The 24627-nt window shown below is 38.9% G+C and overlaps 1 protein-coding gene across 1 annotated transcript in view; it reads left to right on the top strand.

Moving 5' to 3' along the window:
- Nucleotides 1-4090: 4090 nt before the first annotated feature.
- Nucleotides 4091-24627, top strand: part of DCN (decorin) — a 39173-nt gene continuing 18636 nt past the window's right edge. The window contains exons 1-2 of the mRNA XM_042890354.1: nucleotides 4091-4283; nucleotides 8402-8634. Of these exons, the coding sequence (XP_042746288.1) occupies nucleotides 8430-8634 (205 nt within the window). The 5' untranslated portion in view covers nucleotides 4091-4283; nucleotides 8402-8429. The remainder of the gene's footprint in view (nucleotides 4284-8401; nucleotides 8635-24627) is intronic.

Genomic DNA, 24627 nt, shown 5'->3' with positions numbered 1-24627 from the left:
TAGAAAGGCCAGGGGACAGGAAGGGCAGTGTCAATTATAGGAAAAGACTAACCTTTCAATTGAAAAGAGATCAAGGTAAAGGACACTATCACATGCTGAATAGTTTAGTGAAGGACAATTTGAATCTCTTTCATTGAATGACCTGCATATCTCGCAGATTCCCTTCAGAAGAGAGCAGGGAGAGGGCTCTGAGAGGTGGCATCCACAGTACATGCTCCTGATGAGTGGAAAGGGAAAGAAAGACAGACTTGACAGAATAGACTTGCCCCCATTGAGGACTCTCTATTGGAGGTTGTTTGCTCTTAGTTCAAGCAGTTGTAAAGAGGTCCGTTCACGGATATAGAAAAACAGCGCTCCTGAGAGCACTTGGGCAAAATCTGATACCTTGGTCTTTTTTGATCTGTGGAAAAGTTGAGAAGTCCTTGACTGTAACTTGTGAGGTCATGGAAGACTGAAAGAAAATTGGTATTCAGAATATCCAGAAATGACATTTCTGTCACTTTAGCTACCTTGTCAGTTTGTGCCTGGGTCAGTATTTACCTGGATCAATGTTTAATATGCTTGGGTCAGTATTTCCTTGGGTTTTTGGTAGGGGAACTCCATTGCAATGGTAAGGAAGAGCTTACTTCAGGTGTTTGAGTATAGAATCACGAAGGCTGGAAGAGACCTCCAAGATCATCTAGTTCAAAATAATAACAGTGCAATGAGCAATGGGCAGCACCACCACAGAGGAGAGATTTGGAAGAAATTATTATATCCAACACAGAAAGGAGAGACGACCAGTAGTATATTGAAGGGCACAGTGGATAACATACTAGGGAGCTAGTGAAGGCCAGGAATGAGATGCAGAGCAGGTGGAGATAGCATCTGAGAAGCAGCCAAACGAGGGATCCTGTTTCATTCTTTCCTACTGGGGATGGACACTTGACTGGCTGTTTCATGATGTCTTTGAAGTGGATTTGCCTGCTCCTCTTCCTTACCACAGCAACCACAACAACACTAACCACACGCTGGTCCTCAAAGCTGGCATCCTTTAGAAAGCAGCCCAAGAAAAATTCCTTTTTTAGGAGACAAAAATTAGAACGAGGAAGAACCTGAATCTCTGGGCCACCAAGTCCCTGCAGGACAGATCCCATCTTCCTGCTTTGGTTTCATTCCTACAACTTTCTGGATTGTGATTAATGTCACGCTCCTTCCCCATGCTTTCTAAAAACAGTTTTCCTTTCCACTCCTTTGAGAGGAGATAATGTCAGCTCTAAGCTCATCTGAGGAGCCCTGCAACCCGTCTGACATCATTTGATGCCTGCAGGACATGCCTGTTGTGCAGCCCAGCCCCATGCTCCAGAAGCTCTTCCCCCAGGGTGCAGGGCAGCTGCATGTCCCCTTCCTGCACAGAATTCCATCCGACCCGGGCACAGCCATCAGCAGCAGACAGAAAGACTGGCTTGCTCTCCTGTCTCCTGCCACTGCTCTTTGAAAGATCCACAAAATAAGCTATGAGCAAATGAAGCACATGCTATCCATCAAAATTTAATAAAAATACTGTTATATAAATAACATAATATGCAGTTGCCTGTAACTTGCTGAGAACTGGTATCTGGAGCAGCATGAATCCATATAGGTTAGTTCAGTTAACTAATAAAATCTTATAGAAACCAATTGCTCTAATCATGCTTTCTTTTATATTGGTTAAGTAATTGTCAAAATAGATCAGACCAAGGACACTTTATCAATGCTAGGGTTTGCATATGGTTATGTTCCTTAAAATAACATAGTAACTTGCTATTGATGAGTTTTTGTTTGTTTATTTGTTGCAAAGTTGTTTTTCTTGAGTGACATAGCAGGAGGCTATGGGAAGGAGAAAAGGAATATTTGTGTGAGAAGGGATCCTACATCCCCTTATAAACACACAATTTATCCCCAAAATTTTGTACACGGACACTTAATAGGGTACTGCACCACTGTTCGATGTCATAAGTCTGCACCCTCTCAGTTCCTCAGTTCTCCAGGTAGTCTGCATTTCAGGAGAGGCTGGATATCTAACACATACCTATTCTTCTTGATATAAACAGGCAGAATTAGGGATTTTCACAGTTCCTAAAGACTGTGACAAATTCGCTCATCTGATGGACTTTGCTATTGAAAGAGGAAGAAAGTCATCCAGTTGTTTCAGATGGAGAGCCCTGAAGTCCACCCAGGAGACACCAAGTACTCCACTTGTTACCACCTGGCTCTTTATATTTTATTAACTCTCTCTAGTGCCAAAGACAGAAAAGAAAAAGAGGTGGCCATCCATCTCCTCCTGCGCCTCCAAACAAAGCAATGACTAAGCTATTTACTTATAACCACTTTCAACCCTGCAGCAGATATCAGATCAAAAGTATTTCAATTTTAGTGGAAAAGGATACGAATGGGTTTTGTAAAGCAAACTGACAACAAGTTTACCCTGACCTGTTCCTCATCAAAAACTCGCTTTGAAATGTTTTTTAAACAAGCAGATGCAGCTGGTGACCAAGGTTCAAATAACTGACATTACTAAGATACAGCCGAGACTTCAGCAAGCCTCATGGTGACACTTCTGGATGAAGATAAGGCTTTGTTGTAAGCATAAAAGCTTGGAACAGTCCTCATCATATGTAGAAAAATGCCACAACAAAAATCATTAACAATCTTGAATCCATTGGAGAGGCGGGGGAAAAAAGACAGAGGTAGTCTCAAGGTCCAGGGAGGAATAAATTATCCTTAATTTAAGAGTAAATACATATAAAGAAGTTGCAATATAAGGTTAAATCTGATTACATCCTTTTGCTGTTCTGACCAAAACAAGCAGTAAATTATTCCACCATGTTTTCTTTTACCGAAGAAGAACAATTTTAAGAGCTGTTTTCTTGGCTCTTATTAAAATCAAACTAAAAAAAAAATATGTAAAAAGTCAAGATTTCATTGTGTTTCTAAAAAATCAGACTTCTTTTAAGCATACTTTGACATTTTACATGCTTTAATTTCAGAATTGCACCTGGTCTTAGCCTAGGGGCAGAAATAAAAGGATACAAGTCAAAACACAAAGACATAAGCCTCCATTATTTTGATGGGACAGTTAACAGCACGGGGAAGCTACACATGTTCACAATCTGTTTGAATAACTAAATAAATAGTAATTATTCTGTTTACTCCTCAGTTTGCCTGAATTTTTAAACTGTGCAACAATAGAGAAATTGCATTGTAGCTTCCGCTGATATTTGCATCAAAACAGAGATTACTGACTAAATTTTAAATCTGGACAATGAGTCAAATACTAACGTCTAAAAAAGCCCCAGTGTATCTTCAAAAAAAAAAAAAGAAAAGAAAAGAAATAGAGTTAAAACTAATTTCCCCTCTGCCTTGCTGTCCTGGTGAGAAAGCAGTAAAAAAAAAAAAGAAAAGAAAAGAAAAAAAGAAAAGAAAAAAAAGAAAAGCAAAGTTTATATAAAGCTGTTTTAACCACAAATGCTAGAATCATTCAGCTAATAAAAACAAGATTTTCATATATATCAAAAACATGCTGACATTTGAAGAAATCTGTAAAGCTCTTTTTTATACAAGATAATAAGAGTATATTACACTATATGCTGTTTACTTAGATAATGATTATAGCATAAGCAGAGGCAGGTTAATATCTGTATAAATAGTTTTACCTAAAGCTACCCCGTTTTTTTTTTCCTGATGCTAATCTCCACTTTGACTAGTTCTAAGATTAATTTTATATCCTTTCCTTGAATTACAACTATTATAAACAAGAAGAACAGCCAACTTTTTTTTTTTCTCAGCAATGAGTCAGAAAAAAAGAAACTTAGTTAAAACCAAGAAAACTTTACTAAATATATGTTTTAGAAACCAAAATAAAATGAGTGATATGATTTACAGCAAAGCATCTGTCTTATAGTGTACAAGCAGTTTGGGATTCTAAACAGATGAAAAAAGAATAAAGCAAATGGAAAAAAAAAAAAAAAGGAGGAAAAGAAAGCAAAAGAGCTGATAAAGTTTCTGGCTACAATACAGGAGACATATCATTACCATATGATCTAATGTGGGTGTCAGCCTGGATTGTGTTCATTGAGAGAAACCTTATTTTTTAACTGTGCTATGGAATAGAAGCAGGAGGGTTTTCCACCAAGTGACAGTCACTGAGCTGAACTTACCCCCTCCTCCTTTCCACACCTGCAAAGCCTTTTGCCTGGGTTGAATATTTAGTTTAATTACATCTCAGCTTTGAGAGCTCCTGTTGCAAATCCCTGGATTAAAAGGTACGGTTTTCGGTAATTCTCCTGAACTATGCTGCACTAATAAAACTTCAGGCAAGTCTACGGCAAGAAGTAGATGGATTTTAAGAGAAGCAAGGAAAAATCCTACTAAATGTTTAGCAGGGTTGAATGTCGTATCCAGCACTTTTGTTTCTCGAGAACATGAGAATGCGTTCGTAAGGACTGTACACATTTCCTACTGTTTATTTGACTGTTCTGTCTCTTGTTTTGATTTGTATAAGCGCTGCTATAGTCCTTTCTTTCTCTGTACCGTAAACTTTTGCAGTAGCATGTTCTCTGTTTGCAAGTCAGTGTTTAGAATCTATGATGTAGGGAGTGTAAAAAAGTGTTGAGTTCATGTATTTCTCGTTTAAACTGCTCTCTGAGATATATTTTTCTTCCGTTCAGGTTTCTTTGTACTTATTACAAGCCCTAATGAGTATAATTTTGATTTCAGAGGAAAAGATGTGTAGTAGATGGTTAAACAGGATCAGTGTATGCCTTTGTAATGTTAGAAAGCGCCGTGTTACAGTGTGCAAATGAGGAACCCATATTTAAAGAAGCTGCCTGTGAATGAAAGTGGGAAAGAAAATCCCTGGATTTGAAACTCCTGTTAGCAGAGTTTAAATCTCTTTTTGACTCTCAATTGCTCTTTTTGCATACTTTGACTTTCTTGTCAAAAGTCAAACATATAACATAGGAGATTTTTTTTTGAAACTGCGTGTATTTTTTAACTCGTCTTTTTGTGGCATTTTGAGAGATTTCTGAGAGTGGATGGACTAATATTTAAAAGATAAGGTTCAAGCAAACTGAGAAAAAGACCACCAGTACTGTGGTGACGTGAACTGATGAAGCATATTTCCAGAGCTATTTTGAATTGAAATGTGGCCAATTCTATGGTATAGTTTCCTCTGTTTGTGGAAAAGTCTTACTCACTGTAAACATATAATTAAAGCAAATTTAAACAGTTCTGTCTGCAGACATAAATATTGTGTCACAGACCTTTAAGAATTCAGTTCTTTTTACTTCTCTATTTTTTTAAAGTGAAATGTAAACATTTTTTACTAGTACAGTTTTGTACAATTTTATATCTAACTATTTCTGTCCGTTTAAATGTGTAAAAAACAGAAATATATGTACCTACAGTAGGAAAATATATGAATGAAGATGTGTACATGTCTACTCTTATTTCCTGATTAATCTGTAGTTTGCATCTGCTGTTTTCTCTGCTGTGTGTTTGAATTAGATCCTTGATATCCTTTGTTGTCATTCAGTTCTCCTTTATGCACAACTTTTTTTCTGAATTTGTTCTAGTTTTTGGCAAAACAGAAACCAAAGGAAAAGGTCTACTACAGGAATTAAATCAGATAAGCGGAATTTATTGATACTTAACAAATGTGAAGATGCTTCCAAAGCTTGCTTGTTTGCTTGCTTTATTTATTTATTTATTTATTTTGCCCCTTGGGAGAAGAGTGTTAGTAAGTTAACTCCAGGATAAGATCCTGATTGTGCATTATTGTGGAATGCGGGGGGGGGGGGGCGGAAGTAGTGCTTCAGAATTGATACTGGAGAATTTAGAAGCGGGTTTAATTTTTTATTATTATTTTTTATTTTTATTTAGTAATGTGTGAAAAGGGACCTGAGAAAGCTTTTTGAAAAAAAACCTGATTTCCAGTGCCAGGGGTGGTGTTGGTGTCCAGCTTTCCTGATGTTTATTGGGCATTTTGAAATGGGCATCTTTTAAAATCACTCTGTACTCGAGTAGCGTTTTATTACTCATTTTCACAAGGCAGCTTATTAAAGTGAATGGTGATGATTTAGCAAGTTTGCATTCCTGTTTCAAACAATTAACCAATTGCATTGTTATTTTACAATCTATGATTATGCCAGGAACTTGAATTAGGTTAAACCATGGCAAGAATTTACCACCCTGTATTAATACCTCATTTCTGTGACACCCTTAACTTATCCATCAGTGTCACATGACAAGGCTGTATGCTGGGCATGGGACAGACCTGGTGTTGGTGGGGGCTGGGACAGGAGGATGCAGAAAGATCTCCCACCCAGGCTTGTCCCAGCTGCAGGACACAAGATTGCACAGTGAGGAGCTGTGTGAACAGAACAGGGTCAAGGCTGTGACTCTCCAGCTGACACTGGGGTCTGCAGAGTGCCTCAGTGCATGCAGTGGGTAGCATGTCTGTCTACTCCTGGAATAGAAAATACTTCACAGACTAAGAAACCCAGTATGTTTCTTATAGTGTTATCAGAAACTATATTTTGCTCCATGTGAACTCACTTGGAAGCCTTTGGGACATCTGAAGAAGTTAAATGCCTGTCTTTCTGCTAGGTAGGTGATAGAAAAGTAAACTCTGGTGTTAACACTTGCATAGTTGATAAGGTCACCTTCCCATCCTCCTGTGACTGAGCCTCAGAAATTTCTGCAGGACTGCATTTGTGGCATCTGTATGTAAAAATCTGCAAAGGAAATTGAACTCAGGCACAGTATAGATTGTATCTAATTCCAGGCCTGTGATTTTTATTTATTTAGCATTTTTTTTCTACTGACCATTTCTGCTAGAGTACCTAAATGTTATGTTCTGGAAAGAGAGGCCTCAGTCACCTGTGCAACTGTTACCTAGCACCAACTGTCCATGTTGATCATCTAGTCCTATCTAGCATGTTTCAGTAGAGTGAGGGAGACATTCATTCTCCCCCCCTCTCAATATTTTTAATCTCCATTAGTCCATATGGAGCTGAAAAGTGCTATGTGACACTCCTACCTGTTAGCTAACTTCTAGATAGGGTAGAATCCAGTTAACACCCAGAGAAGGCATCTCCGAGGTAAATTTCAATGATCTAGTTACTGACCCGAAGGAGCAATTGGACATCTTTGCTTTCACTATAAAGAACAATATCTGTAATCAGAATTGTGCTATTCATTTTAAGAAAAGTCTCCTAAGTAAGGAACAAGACTGCTTTTCTATCATTTGATACCTTGAAGGCAGTTTTCTTTTTTATTTAATTGTGGATTGTTTATGCACCAAGGAAAGGTTGCAAAACACAAGCTTACTCATGTAAATTAAATAGTCAAAGAAGGTAATTCTCAGAAAGTAGGGTACAGCCTTGATACAAAATCTGGAAACAACTGTTTTGGAATTCTTCCCTAGTGCACAGCTAGGTAGGCAGCACAATGTACAGTGTCTTGAAATGCATTTTAGGCCTAAGTCCTCAGAACACATGCTTAGCAGTTTTCCTTATTATTATCAATGGCAATTCACACTTGTGTAAAGGTGCTCCTGTGCATGAAAATCTGCAGGATGAGGCCCTGAAGTACCATTTGAATGTGTACTGACAATACTGAAAGCACCAGTTCAAATGTCTAAGCAGTACAAAGCACAGGATTTTCAGAGTGCATTTTTATGAGGTAAAATCCCCTAGCCAAAAACTTGGAAAGAAAGCCAAGAATATCCAGTGTAATACAACACTGTGTTCCTTTTTATTGTGCTGTTTAAACTGGGAATTAAGAATAGCTTACTTAAAAAACTAAAGAGCTTTCTCTCTCTCTCTCCCTCCATCCCATCACTAGATCTTACTCTTTCTCAGTCAGCTTTACTAGGATATAATTCAAAACACACAGCAAACTGACCCTTTTAAAAAAAAAAAAAGAGATTTGTCAAAATACAAAATAATGCATTACAGTGAGTTTGGGAACCTCACGTTCATCCCAAGGGAACAAACTCACTGCCATGAGACAAATGTTAACGAAATCAAATAGACTATTCCATTGGCAGAAAACATACACATGGAAAATGTGGCTTATTGTGTTGACTGTTTTGCGTAACAAAGTTGACAGTGCTGCCTGTTCCTAATAAATATTACTCTAAATATGCAAACAGATGTATCTACAGTTGCATTTAAACCATCTTGTGAGAAAGAAAAAGGCTACTGACAAGCAGTTGCCAGGCTGCTATCACATAACTGTCCTACTTTCACAGTTCAGTTTTCATTTATTGAAAGGAATAGTTATGCAACTGTTGGATGTGCTGGACCTCCTTCAACAGGGACTGTGCAGCTATGGAAAACTGCTACTTTTGCTTTAAATTCTCTACTGTGGTTCCTAGGTTCTACCTGGAGTTGATGAACTGAGCCATGAGGCTAGCTCTCCTCTTCATCCTACTGTTGCCAGTATGCTTGGCCACGCCATTCCACCAGAAGGGCCTCTTTGACTTTATGATGGAGGACGAAGGGTCAGCTGATATGGCTCCAACAGATGATCCTGTCATATCTGGATTTGGGCCAGTGTGCCCCTTCCGCTGCCAGTGTCATCTTCGTGTTGTGCAGTGCTCTGATCTAGGTAAGCCCAGAAGTGTGTTCATAGGGACTGGCCTGCGAGGCTGGACAGTTGTGAACACAAAATATTTTTTATATTTTATGTATATTTTATGCATGTACATTTCATTTGCTCTTTGAAGAACTACAGATCTCAGTTGCCCAGAAAATCGCTTTTCAAGGTTGTTTCTTCAAATGTGTATTAAATAAATTCAGTGAGGTTAGATGTGGGGATGGAAACATTTTAAAAGTTCTTAAATTGCACAGTCCAGACTCCAGCACTCTCAATCATACTGTCAAGTACCTCAACATAGAAATCATCCTATTTCCATAGGATTACATGAGCATGGAATAACCAACACTGAATCATGGAACAATCAACCTTGGAACCAGCTCTTTGAAGGAAAGAGCTTGGATACTCTCCAAAACAATGAACACATTTTGGAGTGCCTTATTAAACATCTTTCTTAGACAATGTTCAAGCTGAAACCATGAGAAACTTTTTCACAAACTCCCCTCACTCCCACATGTACAAGGGCTTGTCTGTACAGTAAGACCAGCAGAATGTGAAGCCATGCCATCTGTCACTTTATTCTGATTTTATTATGCAAAAATCTCTAGTAGTGAAGTTGACTCCATCAAAACTGCTTTTGGTTTGTGCCGGTGCTATTTGGTGAATGTGTAGTGTAGAAAATGAAAGATTTTTTTTCTTTTTCTTTTTTCCTCACAAGGAAATTAGGCAGTTTATTCAATGAACAGACAAATAGTTTTTCTTACGATTTTATAGATTTGATTTTTTTGTAAATGTATTCTCTCTGCTGTTTGAATGTGTTTCTGGTGTTTCTATTTTACTAAGTTATTGCGTTGTCTTTGATAATTACTGTAAGTCATGACACAATTCTACCAAATAGGACCTGGGTCTCATTGTGGTGGTTGTTGTACAATTATAAAATGAGGGGAAAACATTAGTTACATCCCTTGACCACTGTGAACTTCTGTGATTTTTTTAAAGTAAGCCACATAATTACGCAACAGATATGTTTGGCAGAGACCCAGTGAACAAAGCAAGCCAAGTTGCACAAACTAGCACAGACTAACCTACCCATGAATTCACAAAGCTTTTACAGTAATGGCTCTGTTGAAAGACACTTTTTCACTATTTAGATGCTAGATAGTAGCCAACATGGAAAGTTGAGTGGAGAGGAGGTTGCACCACATACATGAAGATCTTAGACTTTTATTTTCATACAATCATGGAATCATAGAATTGTTTGAGTGAGAAGAGACATTTAGAGGCCACCCAGTCCAACTCCCCTGTAGTGAACAGGGATACCTACATCTAGATCAGGTTGCTCAGAACCTGATCCAGCCTGGCCTTGAATGTCTCCAAAGAGGAGGCATCCACCACCTCTTTGTGCCACCTGTTACAGTGCTTCCCTGACCGTTACTGTAAAAAACTTTTCCCCTATTTCCAACCAAAATTTCTCCTGTTCTAGTTTGAAACCATTTCCCCTTGTCCTATCACAGCATACCCTGATAAAGTATCTGTCCTCTTCCTTCTTATAGCCACCCTTTAGATACTGAAAGGCTGCTATTGGGTCTCCCCAGAGCCTTCTCTTCTCCAGGTTGAACAACTCCAGCTCTCTCATCCTGTCCTCATAGGGAGGTGCTCCATTCCTTGCATCATTATTGTGGCCCTCCCTTGGATGTGCTCCAACAGTTCCGTACCTCTCCTGTGCTGAGAACTTCACATCTGGACACAATACTCCAGCCGAGGTCTCATCAGAGCAGAGTGGAAGGGGAGGATCATTTCACCTCCTGACGATCCTTCTTTTGATGCAGCACAGGACAAGGTTGGCTTTCTGGACTGTGAGGGTACATGTCCAGCTTGCAATCCACCAGTACTCCCAAGTCCTTTTCAGCAGGTTGGTGTTCTATCCTTTTGTCCCCCAGCTTGAACTGGTAGTGGAGATTGCTGTGACCCAAGTGCAAGAACTTGCACTTGGATTTGTTGAACCTTATGAGGTTCACCTGGGCCCACTGCTCAAGCTTGTCCAGGTCTCTCCAAATGCCACCCTGTCCCTCAAGTATGTTGACTGCACCGCACAGATTGGTATCAATCACAAACTTGCTAAGGGTTCACTTGATCCCACTCTCAGTGTCTCTGGTGAAGGTATTAAAGAGCATTGGTCCCATTACTGATCCTCTGAGGGACACCACTTGCCACAGATTTCCATCTAGACATTAAGCCATTCATCACAACTCCTTGGGTATAGTCTTGCAACCAGTTTCTCATCCATTGAAAAGTCAGCCCATAAAATCTGTATGTTACCAATTAAGAGAGAAGGATGTTGTGAGGATCATGTCAAAGGCCATACTGAAGTCCCGATAGATGACATCAGTAGCTCTTCCTTTGTCCACTGGAGCAGTTATGTCATCATAGAAGGCCACTAGGTTGGTCAGGCTTTGATTGAGCCATGTTGGATATCTCAGATCACCTCCCTGTCTTCCATATGCATTAGCGTTTTCCAGGAGGATCTTACCTCAGCACAGAGATGATGCTGAGGAAGCAGCCAGCAGAAGATGTCAGTACTTTCCTGGATCGTTCTTTCCACTCTTCTTAAAAATGGATATGCCATTGTCTTTCTTCCAGTCAGCAGGGACTTCATCTGACTGCCATGACTTCTCAAATATTACTGAGAGTGGCTTAAACAATACATCAGCCAATTTCATCAGGACCTATACTTACGGATGTTCAGGTTCCCCAGGTGACTGTGAACCTGACCTTTGCTTACAGCAGGAAGGATGCTGTCCCGAGCTTCCAGCCCATCCACTCAAGGGGTATGTGAAGAACACTTGCCAGTGAAGACTGAGGCAAAAAAGTCATTGAGTACCTCAACTTTGTCCTTCTCTGTTACCTGTGTGCCTGTATTGCCCACTTGTGGGAGTACGCTGTCTTGGGCTTTCCATTTCTGGTTGCAGCTGAAGAAACTTTTCTCATTCTTTTTGCCTGGTTGGGCCTTGGCCTTCATGACCACATCTCTACACAGCCTAACAGCATCCCTATACTCCTCCCAGGTTTCCTGTCCCTACTTCCACTGCTTGTGCATTTTCTTCTTGCTCACTGGTTTGACCAGCAGGTCCAACTTCAGCTGTGCTGGTCTCTTGCCTTCCTTTCCTGACTTCCTATATCTGGGATGGAGAGTTCTTATGTGCTAAGGAAAGCTTCCTTCAAGATCTGCTAGCTCTGCTCAGCTCTCTTGATCTTGAGGACAGTTTCCCGTGGGGAGGATGGTTCCCCAGGGAACTGTAATTATTGTTATACTGGATAACACTGTTATCCAGATATTTTAGGAACTTTTCCCAAGTCTGCTATTTTCCAATTCTGCTAAATTGAATTCAGTTTAAAAAGTAGAGTTATTCACACTGGAGCCCTTTGTTTTTATACTTGCTCCCACATTCATTCAGTTCCCCCTCAGAGTCATGATTTCCAAAAGATTGCCCTGCATACTGTTGCTTCTGGGTTAATAAAGTTCCATACTGTCAGGGAGATTTGGGAATAAAGTGATTAAAGCTCCAGTTCTGTGTTGCCCAGATAATTTTGAGAGAGATAAGAAATACATTTTCAGCTTGGTTTAAGCCCACACAATGCAGATACTGGAATGAGAAGACAGTGCTTTTGAAGCAGCTGGGCTGATAACATCCATCCTCTGGGCACAGAAGAAAGATCTCTCTGGGGTTCAAATACATGGCACAGCAAAATAAGTAATATTTCCCTGGCAGAGCTCAGGGAAGTTATAACCATTCAGTTTTCCAGCCTTGGCATGAAGTTTTACCCATCCCTACCACATGTAGTTACAACAGCCATTTTGGGGCCTGGCCCAAATGAAAGGCTCATCAGGATGCAGGTTGGCCCTGAGGGCAGGGATAGGACAACTGAGTATGCCTCTGCTTCACACTCTTCCAGTCTCAAGTCCATATCTGTGACTCAGTCTCCATCTAGATCAGATTTACCTTATTACTCTTGGAAAGCCAGGAGCTAGCTCTGAGAGTTCAGCATTTCTTTGGGAACAGTGAAGGTGCTGCCACGATGACCTAGCGTGCTTGCACCTCCCTGCTAACCACCACTCCTGGCTTGCCTTTCCCTGCGGCTTTAGGCATTTCCTACCCAACCAAATTAGTTATCTCTCCCCCCTAAAATTATCACATTTAATCATCTCGTCCCACGAGTACTAATTGAAGAAAAGCTGCAGGCAATAACAAGACTCCTCCCAAGGACTTATTAAGAACATACTGAATTAAATCCCTGTCCACAAAGGAAAACTGAAATCTGGATCCCGTCTTGCACTCACACTCTAGCCTGGAAGAAGGGGCCCCTTGCAGCTGGGTGCAGAGGACAGGTCCAAGAAAGGCATCTCAAAGACCTAACGTGGGCTTTCTCTTCCTCTGTATGCCTCATTTTGTCCTCAAAGGGACATTTACTATTTCTAAACTCCTGCAGCATAAGGAAGAAGCTCAGTACCTGACTTAGACTTATGTGAAAAAAAAACCCAAAACACAACAGCTATTACATCCAGGATCCAGAGATCAGGTTTGTTCCTTTAATTGTTAAGTCTTTTTTGTCCAGTTGCCACTTCTCATGAGGATTGGATAGGAATATTGGAAAAAAAAAAAAATCCGAATTCTAAAAAAGCAGTGAAAAAAATGCCTGGTGGTCCAGTTACACTAGTGTCAGCTGAATTTTTTCGTTCTTGTATTTTCAAGCTTCAGTCAAATCTTCCTAAGCACATACCTCTGAATTAATTTATTTTGCCTCCAAGCCAAAAGCTGAACTAGCAGGAAGGAGAACACTGTCTTCTCACACCCTGAAGAAGAATTCTCTCAGAGGTGCAGTTACTGACATATTGAGAACAGGACCCAGTGTGCCTACCTCATGTGAAATTAATTACCTTTGTGCAGCGGGCTCAAGGATCTCTGCAATACTTTTATGAAAGTGCTGCCTTTTCTGAGTTTCTCTCCCATTGCTAAAAGGAAGTCATAGAATCACTTTTTAATCATGCTTCAGTGAAGACATTACTATGCCATAGCTGGATTTTCCATTGAGGTTACTGTCTTCCTTATTAACATGCACTGCAGAGTGGCCAATACAGCTGAGAGGAAGCTTGCCATGTTGCAAAATAATAAACATAGGGAAGACATCGCTGTTAAGCAAATATGCCTCATGAAACCTTAGCAAGGTTTAACAGTTCAGTTTAAGTCCCAGCTTCCCAAAGAGTATCTCAAGCAAAGGCAGGAGGTCATGTGTATTTATTCAGCAAATGTGGCAAATGCAGAATGCTCCCTAAGCATGTTCAGTGATGGTGGACAGAGCTTAACTTCACCTTCAGATGAGTCTGACAGTCCCTTAGGAAGTGATCAGTGTAAGTACTCTTCAGGATGCAGTAACACTGACTTCCTTAGAGACTTTACAGGGTTGAGGCTTCCTCCAGCTTTCTTGCCGTGAGCATACATGCAGGCTTTAGTAATTAAAGTTGAAGCAGTATTATATCTTAAATGGGATCTTTAGTCACAGCTCAGAAAGGCAAGTTTTCTCCAACTGTAAAGAAGGGTGTATTAAAGCTCAGCATGGGCACTGGATTGTATTTGAAGAGCACTTTGAGATCAGCGGGAGAAAAGCTCACAGATGTGTAAAGCATTATTCCAGGGATCCAGTAACATGAGTCAGTTTATCTGAATATATCAAGTGTCTACATTGTATTAAATGATGGCTCTTCAATACTTGAACCATGGTAACATGTCAACAGCTAATTTATTTGTTGACAGAAGGCAATTTTTCTCCTTGTGTAAAATATTCCAGAAGCATCTGAACACCAATTTTCTGATCTTCCTGTGATTTTCACTTCTTTCTTGGGAACCTCATCTCTCCTTTTTAAGGAAATTAACTCCTTTGGGACATACTTTGATTAGAACATCCATAGTCAACACAAAATATTCTTATAGAATATATATAAAATATATTATAGAACATAGAATAAGAAATACTTACCTTATTGGTGATCAGTCTCAATCATTTTATGAGTTCCAGAAAACAGATAAGGTTACTCCCTGCTGTTATTTGTATCTCTACCATCCTTACAAAAACATAATTTTTAAATCTAAATGTTTAGCTTGAAATCCAGTGAGTTTCTAAAAGTGCAGTAAGAAAAATCATGAATCATTAAATGACAAGATATTAAGAAATATAGTTTTTAAACAAATTTTTGTTAATTGACATTTTAGTTGATGAAAATTTAAGTTACATTATTCCATGTTTCATTATTTTCTTTCTTCCAACAATAAGGGCTGGAGATTTATTCCTTTTCCTAAATCTAAATCTAACAAGAAATGTGATCAGTGAAAATGGTACTGTGAAATCTAGGAGAATATTGCTGCTTACACAAATAGTAGCCTCTATGTAATAATATAATGGCCCTGAAACTAAGACTAAATGCCTTTCTGGATATTCTTTATTAAAACAAAACTTGTGCTGTATTCACACAGAAATCATTAAGCTTATAATAATTATTATAAACAATAATTGGGCTAAAATAATTATAATATTATGTGATAATTAGGTGAATTGTAAGACTGAGACATATTGGAGATCAAACTGGAGGACCTATATGAGGTATTACAGATAAGATATAGAAGGTATCATTTCAGGTAATGTTTGTTACCTAAGAGTCATCTGGACTCTCTCACAATCATAGGGCACAGGGCAGTTCTTCCTGCCTAAGGTGACTGAAAGGAGAAATTAGACTATCATTAGAAGGCCTCAGTGGTCATTTGAGGCTATACAACTAATTTTCAAATTAATGAAGATATGTGTGATAGAATTAAAGACTGAAGAAGTCATAGGTTAACAGCATTATTTTTCAATAAATTTGACCCAGATTATTAAATTTTTAGTATTTATTCTGTTTACATACTGTTTATTTTTTAACTGGAAGTTTAAATGGGCACAAAAGAAAGCCGTATACTCAGTAAATCCTGAAAAATTATTAAGAACAAAATAATTAGAACACCCTCTTGAGAAGTTTTCAGGAAAAACAAAAAACCCACAAACAACAACCTGGCTAGATGTAGGATTCTCTGTATTTATAAACTATGATTGGGTTTCTCCTCTGTAAGAGCAATAGGCAGGCCTTGTTGCATTGCCACTAGTTTTACTAGTTTAACCTGAATTGCTGATGTTCCAGTTCCAGTTGACAGATATGATTCTGGATGAAAGTTAGTCCATTCTAATTATATACTTTATTTTTTCATTTCCTGCTTCAAAGGTAACTGTTACATTCATCTGTGCTTTTGGGTTTGTTTGCTTGGTTGACTGTTGTTTTGGTGAGGCTTTTTTCGTTGTTTTTTTTTTTTTTTTTTTTTTTTTTGGATGATTTTATATTTGTTTGCTTGGTTTAGACTAAGGAACATCATTTAATATGGCCTAGGAGAGGGAATGGTAATCTTGAGTGCCAAATACAGGTTGTATGAGAAGTGACTGTTTTCTGGATCAGAACATGAAAAGGGCTGGTTTCTAATATATCCCACTGTACAAATAAATAACTAATAGATGGATAATAAAACTTGAATTAATTGTTGTGATATTAATAAACGTAGCAGGTGATTGAAGCACTTGAAACATACCAAAGAATCACTACTGATATCTACTAATGCTACTGAAATCTATAATATGTGTATTAAGTTCTTAATATCTGTATAGGATGTAGTGTTTGATAATGTATAACTATTTAGGAGCTATTCATATTTTCAACATATGAAGCCTGTGCTGCTCATCTACTAAAGTCTCCGCCATGTCCTAGGAAGACATAAGGACTCCAAGAGTTCTTTCTTAGTGTTCGCTCTGCAAAAAGAATGTGATCTAGGAGTCTGTGTCCTACTTGAAGCCACCAACGATAATAGTAAGAAACTGCCATTCTCAGGAAAACCACTTTTACCAAGCCCAATTACTGTGGTATTTAGAAAAGTATCTATTTTTAAACAAGTCTTCAAAACACCTCTTTCTAAACAAGTTTTGACATTTCTAATTCTTCCTTATTAACTTCGGGCTCACTGGTCTGTGTTTTACCTTATCCATATCCTGGATCTGTCATGTGATTACAGGAATAAAAGTTGTTTTTTCTTAAGGTTTTTATATGTTCTTAAAGTTGAAGTCTAAAAGTATATGCTTTGTAATATCTCACACATTCTTTTGAAACTTATTTTTCCTTCTTTTTGTGTTTGTCCTGACAAATAGTATTAGCAAATGTTAGAATTCAAGTTCTGTCCAGTTGCATTACATTTTATGGCTTATTCCTGCAAGGTATTATTGTCCTTTACAGTAGGAAAGGAAAACAGGTGGAATGGAAATTTCTCATTGGCTTCTCAGCAAGGGAAGAAATGGAAACAGTCAACCCAGAGACTTTAAAGACCAAAGACTGCACTTGCAACTGGTGGTGATGAGGGGGAGGCTTGTGTGTTTTGGTGCTTTTGGTGCTTTTGTACAACTCAAGGGACTTACAGTGTTCAACAGGTCTGTGTCCACTTGTCAACAGGGTTACACTTGCTGCACAGGCAAAACTACTGACTTAGGCATTCTATAAAGAAAGAAAAAGATGAAAAACAATATTTAAATGTTCTTTGTGCAGTCTCTTTGCATGCTCTTAAGTGAGAACACCCAGGAGTGCACTCTATCAGCCTTTTGTTCATTTCCCAGGAATCTGGTTGGAGTGACTCTGAATTGCTACAAAAAAACTGTTAAGGAGAAGGTGATTGCAGTTCTTATTTCACTATGAAAGAGAATGCAATAAATAAGCAACACAGCGAAAACCAGAAACTACTTCTGTCCACCTCATTTCTTGTAAGCTTTATGTATTTTAATGGCAAAATGAATGGGCAAGTTATTTATATAAATGCTACAGTATTTAAGATATGCAAATATAAATGACTTTGCAGCCTACTTCTGTAATACATCACAATCACAACAGAAATGTGTAATAGGTCATCCTAGAACCAGCTCCTTCTGCATCGTTTGCATCATCTAACATGTGAAAGCCCAGGATGACCTCAGTTTCTGTGCTGGAGAATCTTCACTTTCGACACAGCTAATCACAGAGTCCAGAAGTTCATTTTCCAATAAATGTTTTCCCTTCTAGCACTCCAGTGTGAGCCTCAGAAGCTAAACTGGCTCTCAATGAATTCCTATTTTAGGTTAACATGGAAGAATGATGTTTGTACTAGTGCAACATCCACTCTCAAAAAAACCATGACCCTTTACCGAATATCATTGTATAAGACGTGTATGAACAAAGACATAATTGAAACAGCCAAACAGGATTATGATACAATTTATTCCCCTAAGCTCAAATAGGATTTACATGCCTTCAAACTGAGGAGATCATACTAATTCTTTACCACCGGGAAGTAAGAATGGGAAAGAAAAAGGAACAGAACTAACCATGTCTGTATAGTGGCAGCAGGTCATACTAAAACTAGGGCTGTGCAATGGGCATGTGGTCAGAGAAGAAAGGTGTAAGTTTACTGGAAAGTAGAAGAGATCTCCCCAGACTGCTCTTTATTGCTGCCTCTTTGTGTTAGTGCTAATTCTGGTACATTCCAAAGCAAGTATTTAGAGTGGTGTCTTTAGATTAGTATCTATTGCCTGCTGCTTGAACCATGAATCAGGAAAACATCCTTACTCCAAAGGATTGTTAAAAAATTTAGTGTTAGATAGTGTTCACTTTTCCGAGTCACTGAAATGGTCTGTTCTAACTACTCTAAATACATGTAAGAAATACAGATTTCACCTCAATGCATGAGTAGTCATGGGTAGTACATCTGCATTGCATCCACAGTGATTAAAGTCACAATTACAACGTGCTGGCAGATTATACAAATCACACAGGACTGTTGCTGTTCTCTGATGGGATGTTTTATGTCAATAATCACGACAGTACTGCAATCTTGGCAATTCTAGCAGTTACTTCAGAAATCTCACGATGTTTGATTGTGTCACATAATGCCTTCATCCCGGAAGGCTCATGATTTTTTTCCAAAATACTTTTCTGCCTTTCTAAGATAAACCTCTGCTTCTTGATAAGGTATAAATCTTCCAGACCTTTGAAATTAACAGTCAGTTAGAAAGAACACAGAAAAGGAATTTGCTTGATTTTGAGTTTTAAGGATACATCATTACTTCTTGGTATGAGTGTTCGGAGCCAGGAGACTGAATCTATCTGTACCAGAAATGTGACTAACGCTGAAAAATAATTCATAACATCTGTAGCTTGTAATATCTTTTATACTCTGAAATATGTGTTCACTACACAGAGTGGGTGGAAATGGAAGTGAGCAGATAAGCTATGCACACATTTTAAAACCTTTGCTGTGACTTTTTCAATTATTAGTACTATCATAATAGATAATTGAGCAGTTGATCACAGTGTGTGATTTTTTTTTTTTTTTTTGTGTGTGTGTTCTTCATTCTGTTCTGGGAAGCAATGTTATACATTGTCATGATTCTGCAACTTTGTGAAATGTTTTTTGGGAAAAAAACAAAACAAAACAAAACAAAACCAGGATAGTGGTGTATCTGTAGATGTACTTCTGGGAGAGACCTTCTCAGCAGGGAATGGATTTCATTTTCTCACTCTTTTCATAAGGGAAGGGTCAGAGGTATACAAAAATAATCTGTGAAGAAAATAAGCCCAAAATGGATCTTAATGGATAATGAATCTTATGGACTGAAAGCAGGAAAAACATCTGAAAATTATCAGTCCCCTTTAAGAAGATGCATTTTAAGTTTCAAATGTTCCAGTGGACACTCCTTTTTAGAACAATCGTATGAGAAAAATAGTTCTCCACTTTTTCAGATTTTTTTTTTAAATTAATTAATAAAGTAGTCATTAGTACTGATAATTTCATAGGGAATGAGAAATGCAGAGAACAGACTTTTACTTTGAAACGGGGGGAGAGAAGGAGTCTGTGGATACTTCTCAGCAAAGAAGGACAATTGTTTCTTATTTTTCTGGATGGTTGGATGCAAATTATGAAATTAATCTTATTTTCAAATTCTACACAATAGAGAACATATTTCCAGTAAATACTCAAGTACACAGCCTGGGAAAGCTTCAGTGAACTTTTCTAAGTCCTATGATTTTCCACAGCCAAGACTGCTGAACCCATAAGCTTGCCATTCACCCCATGCATCCCAGCGTCCACTCAAGGCACCACCAAGGGCATTCACCTCTGGGAGGGAGGGAGGGAGGCAGGGAAGGAGGGCTGCTGCCCACTGTGGGACAAGGCAGAGCCCGGCTTGGAGCAGGGAGAACACACAGCAGAGGAAGCACAGGCAGCTGCCAGAGAGGCCTCCTCTGCCGGGAGAGCAGCCACTGATGACCACGGCTGGGAATTACACGTAGCTCAGGCCAAATTCCTCAGCTGGCAGCAGCTGTTAGTGGAAACTGAAGCGGACTTGAAAAGAGCCCCATTTTATGGCCCCTATGATAATAATTGTGAGTGTTGGGATGTAATAACACATGTATCTGAGCTGCAGAGTTCAGATCTCCCTCTGCCTTTTGACCCCTTCTCCCAGATGGGGAAGGGAAGGATTTTCCAGCAGAATAAGCCCCCTCCTCAGTTGTTGTAAAATAGGAGAACATGGGGAAAAAAAAAAAAAAAAAAAAGAAAGAAAAAAAACGTAGCAAACTGCTACATTAAGTAGTTCGTAGTTGACACAGTTCTCTTTTTGTTATTTTGACTATGTGGTCTCAGCACTGCAAAGACGCAGTTCCCAGGGAAGTGTCCTCATCTCTGAGCTACAGACTCAGACTCCCATTTGCTTCGTTTCTCTCGCTAGCCTCATAAATCTTGCATTCCTTTTCTACAGAGCTGTATGGCTTCAGCAGAAACATGGCTTCATGCCAAGCTGCATACTCTCACTTCTGAGAAACTGGAGGAGCAAACTGAATCCCCTTCACAGTGAGTGGGGCTCAAAAGCCATCCCTGTCATTTTGGGGGTTAAACAATTCCACAACTGGTTGGTCACAGCTCCTGCAGCTGAGTGCATAATTCCCTGTGCTGCAGAAGTAACGGAGTTTGCCTTGTATACCAAAATCCCTAATCTCCTTTAGTCCTTGGACTATTCCCAAATCCTTGCTACATCTCCTACACCTGCTTGGCCAGCTAAATGGCAGCGTATGTGAGTTGGGCTGGCGTACCACCATGCTGGAGATGACTGTCCACTTCTCTCTGCTCTCTCTGGGACTCGGTAAAGACTGAATTATGCCAGCCTTAGCCTCACTGTGTCATTAGCTTGGCTTGTTTCTGCCTAGTTTCTGGTTTCATAAAATCACCAGACCCATGGGACTGTCTTCTCCAGGTGGTAAGGCACAAACAATCAGAAAGGCATTACAATCACATAAATCTAATTTACTTAAAAAATCATGACAAAACACTACACACCAGACAGATAGGCTCTCATTGAGACAAGCCTGATTTCTCAATCCTCTCACTACAGATGGGTTTCTGGACCTGAGAAATGCTCTCCTCTGAACATCTTCTATATAGCTGTAGTTGAGTGTTTCCTTCACTACACTTCTAAAAGTGAGTGTGGGTCCTTGATGTCTGGCTGTGTGATTGAAATCTTCTGATCATCCAGCTCTGTTAGGCATCCCTCCGATGCATTTAATCGCATTAGTTATTCCAAGCATCTGTGATGTAGTGACTAGGGTAAGAATAAGTTAAGAAAGCTTCTTCCAGGGAAAATAAAAGTGCAACTGATACTGACTATCAAAAGGAAGTATTTCAAGCTTATCTACACTTTTTTCTTTTTATAGTCCTATGGCATATTCTGCTCTGGAAGTATTATCATATAGATAGGATATGCATATAGATACATATATGTAACTAGACATCAGCCAGCAGTGTGCACTTGCAGTCCGGAAAGCCAACTGTGATCTGAACTATTTGAACTGCATTAAAAAAGGGGTGGCCAGCAGGGAGAAGGAGGTGATTGTCCCCCTCTACTCAGCTCTTGTGAGGCTCCATTTGGAGTACTGCGTCCAGGCCTGGGGCCCCCAGCACAAGAAAGACATGGAGCTCTTGGGACAAGTCTAGAGGAGGGCCACTCAGATGATCAGAGGGCTGGAGCACCTCTCCTATGAGGAAAGGCTGAGGGAACTGGGCTTGTTTAGCTTGGAGAAGGCTCCAGGAAGACCTCATTGTGGCCTTCCAGTACTTGAAGGGAGCGTATAAACAGGAGGGGGAACGGCTGTTTAAAAGGGTGGATAGTGATAGGACAAGGGGGAATGGTTTTAAACTGAAACAGGGGAGATTTAGGTTAGATTTTAGGAGGAAGTTCTTCACACAGAGGGTGGTGATGCTGGAACTGGAACAGGTTGCCCAAGGAGGTTGTGGATTCCCCATCCCTGGAGGCATTCAAGGCCAGGCTGGATGTGGCTCTGGGCAGCCTGGTCTGGTGGTGGGTAACCCTGCACATAGCAGGGGGGTTGAAACTAAATGATCATTGCGGTCCTTTTCAACCCAGGCCATTCTATGATTCTGTGATGATTCTGTGACATATACAGGTATACTGACGAGACTCACTGAGTACTAGCAAGTTCATGAGGTAGAATAGAAAAAAAAATCTGCTTATTGAAATCTGTAGAGCATGATACTGATCTGGTCCAATTTGCAGTTGATAATTGGAATTTATAGTTTTTTAGTTTGTATGAGGAAGACATTTTCTCCTGAAGTACTACTTTAATGCCAATGGCAATAGCTGCCTGACTAAAGAAACACAAACTGGCTCATTAGATCCCATATATTTTGAGAATCCTTAGGCTCTTGATTTCAGTATAAGCAAGTATTTTGGGAGGGTGGGGTTATACCATTTTTTGCTTATTTGTGAATTTTTAAAATACAGTTACAAGCTTAAAAAATAACTGATTCACTTTTATTCAATGAAAATAAATAAAGCCGACATTCAACAATTTAGCAGACAGTAGGAGAGGCAGAAAAATCTAAATCTTTACTCAGTTTTAAGTTAATCTTAGAAAACAGAGAGCTGAAACATTTCCAGATTACCAAGCTGTATAGTAGTGATTATTTGATAAAAATTCAGACTGCTATGAAGGGTTGTCATGCAGCTTTTTAAGAAGCAAGCTTAAGTATATATGTATTAAAAAATAAAACTAAAAGCTGGAATACTTGTATGAACTGGTTTTAAAATAATTCAGGAAGTGACTCAGTTGGCATTTTACTGTATTCGTTCCCCTTTTGGTTGGTACTACATAAATTTCACTGGAAGGCATTTGTTGGTGGACATAGAGTCACACAAAAAATTGTTTTCAGAAGTATGTGGACATCACGTGTGTTTCTCAGAAATAAGTGCAGCCCACAGTCATCCTCTAAACTCCTCTGTCTTCCATACAGAAGAATCCAAAAATCTGCCTGGGCAAAGGTAATTCTACATGTAACTCCTACATGTAGCTATCTGGAGATCTACCTGTCTCTGTAGAGACTTGAAAGCTCATGTAGAAGTGACAAGTGTCAAAACACTTGGATCCAGTCCACAAGTCAAATACAATTTAATCCGGAATTATTTAGCTGCTGATTTTATAAGGAGGTGTCCAGATCCACATATTTACAAACTTTTATTTCACTGGATAGATGCATTTTATGTAGCTGTCATTTAGTGGATGTACTATACTACTTAAAACTAATATTACATCTCTATGGCACCAGAGGTACATCCTGTGTTCCTCCATACGGAGCATGATGCTCTGCTCTCCCATATTCAAAACTCAGACAAATCAAGAAAAAGCAAATGTCACATCTACAGCTGTTTTCTGAACCATTTTTAATGTGGTTTCAGGAAATAAATAACCGAGTATGCGTATGTATGCATATGAAATAATACAACAAGTTTGTATTTTAAGGGATGGAAGTTATATTCTTTGTATGTGGAGCTACATACATCATAGTTTTCAATACAAGATAGGAAGCTTTTATAAAATCACTTTTCACTGAAGGTTATTTCATTATATTTGTTTTATTGTTATAATATGAAACACAGTTTAACTTCAGAGCTATGAAATTATCAGTTCTACCTTGTTCACAGAAAATACTTCAGCTTATAGAATCTGACACGTGAAGCTTGAGATGTACAGCTGGAAATTTAATTTGAAGCTTAGTCTTTAGCAAATCACCCCTTTAACAGCAGTCCAAGTGTTCTTACGAAGTATATTCCAAGGACATCCAATAATGTACAGCTGTGCAACGCTCGTGTACCCTGGTTTCTGCCACAAGCACTTAAATTGCAAATGCCAGTGTTTTTAATATGAATGTACTGACAGCTAGAACATGCTAATATTACTTTGTATTTAAATAATTCAGTAATTTTTTGCATTTGTATGTGAAAAATAAAGTTGCTAGACTGTGAAAACTTTTCACAACAATTATGATCTTAAACAAACAGTGCTTTTTGGGAGAGAATTTTTAGTTGCTGACATCACTGTTGTCTGCTGAGGGCAGAAACTGTCCAGAAACAACATGCAAATTATATGGTATTACATTTGTGTATATTTGGAGCTCTAGTCCTACACTTCTGAAAGTAATGAGAGTTTTGCCTACAGAACAATTGAACTCCATGTCTAAATGAGAAAACACTATTTTAGGAATATGAAGAACCCCAAGCTCTATAATCTATTCATGTGCTGAAAATCAATAAGGTGAACAGTAGGAGATCTGAGCTTTGGCTCTTGTCATTTTATATGCAGTATATGCTTTTACTCATTCATTCTAGGCTGGAAGATTCTTCTTAAAACGTTTTGGTTATGATGTGATTCAGCCAGGCTAACTGATATTGTAGTCAGTTTTACTAAATATTAAACTCATGTAAATTTTTATACTCCTTTAGTTAATATTTGGGAACTTACGGATGGCAAAAAAAAAAAAAAAAAAAATTGGAAGAGTGGTTAGGATTTCT

Source organism: Lagopus leucura, unplaced genomic scaffold (genome assembly GCF_019238085.1).
Source record: "Lagopus leucura isolate 7727_CA_CO unplaced genomic scaffold, USGS_WTPT01 Super-Scaffold_100159, whole genome shotgun sequence".
Classification (NCBI taxonomy): Eukaryota; Metazoa; Chordata; class Aves; order Galliformes; family Phasianidae; genus Lagopus; species Lagopus leucura.
Note: the sequence above shows the minus strand (reverse complement) of the source record. Positions and strands in the feature narration are given on the sequence as shown.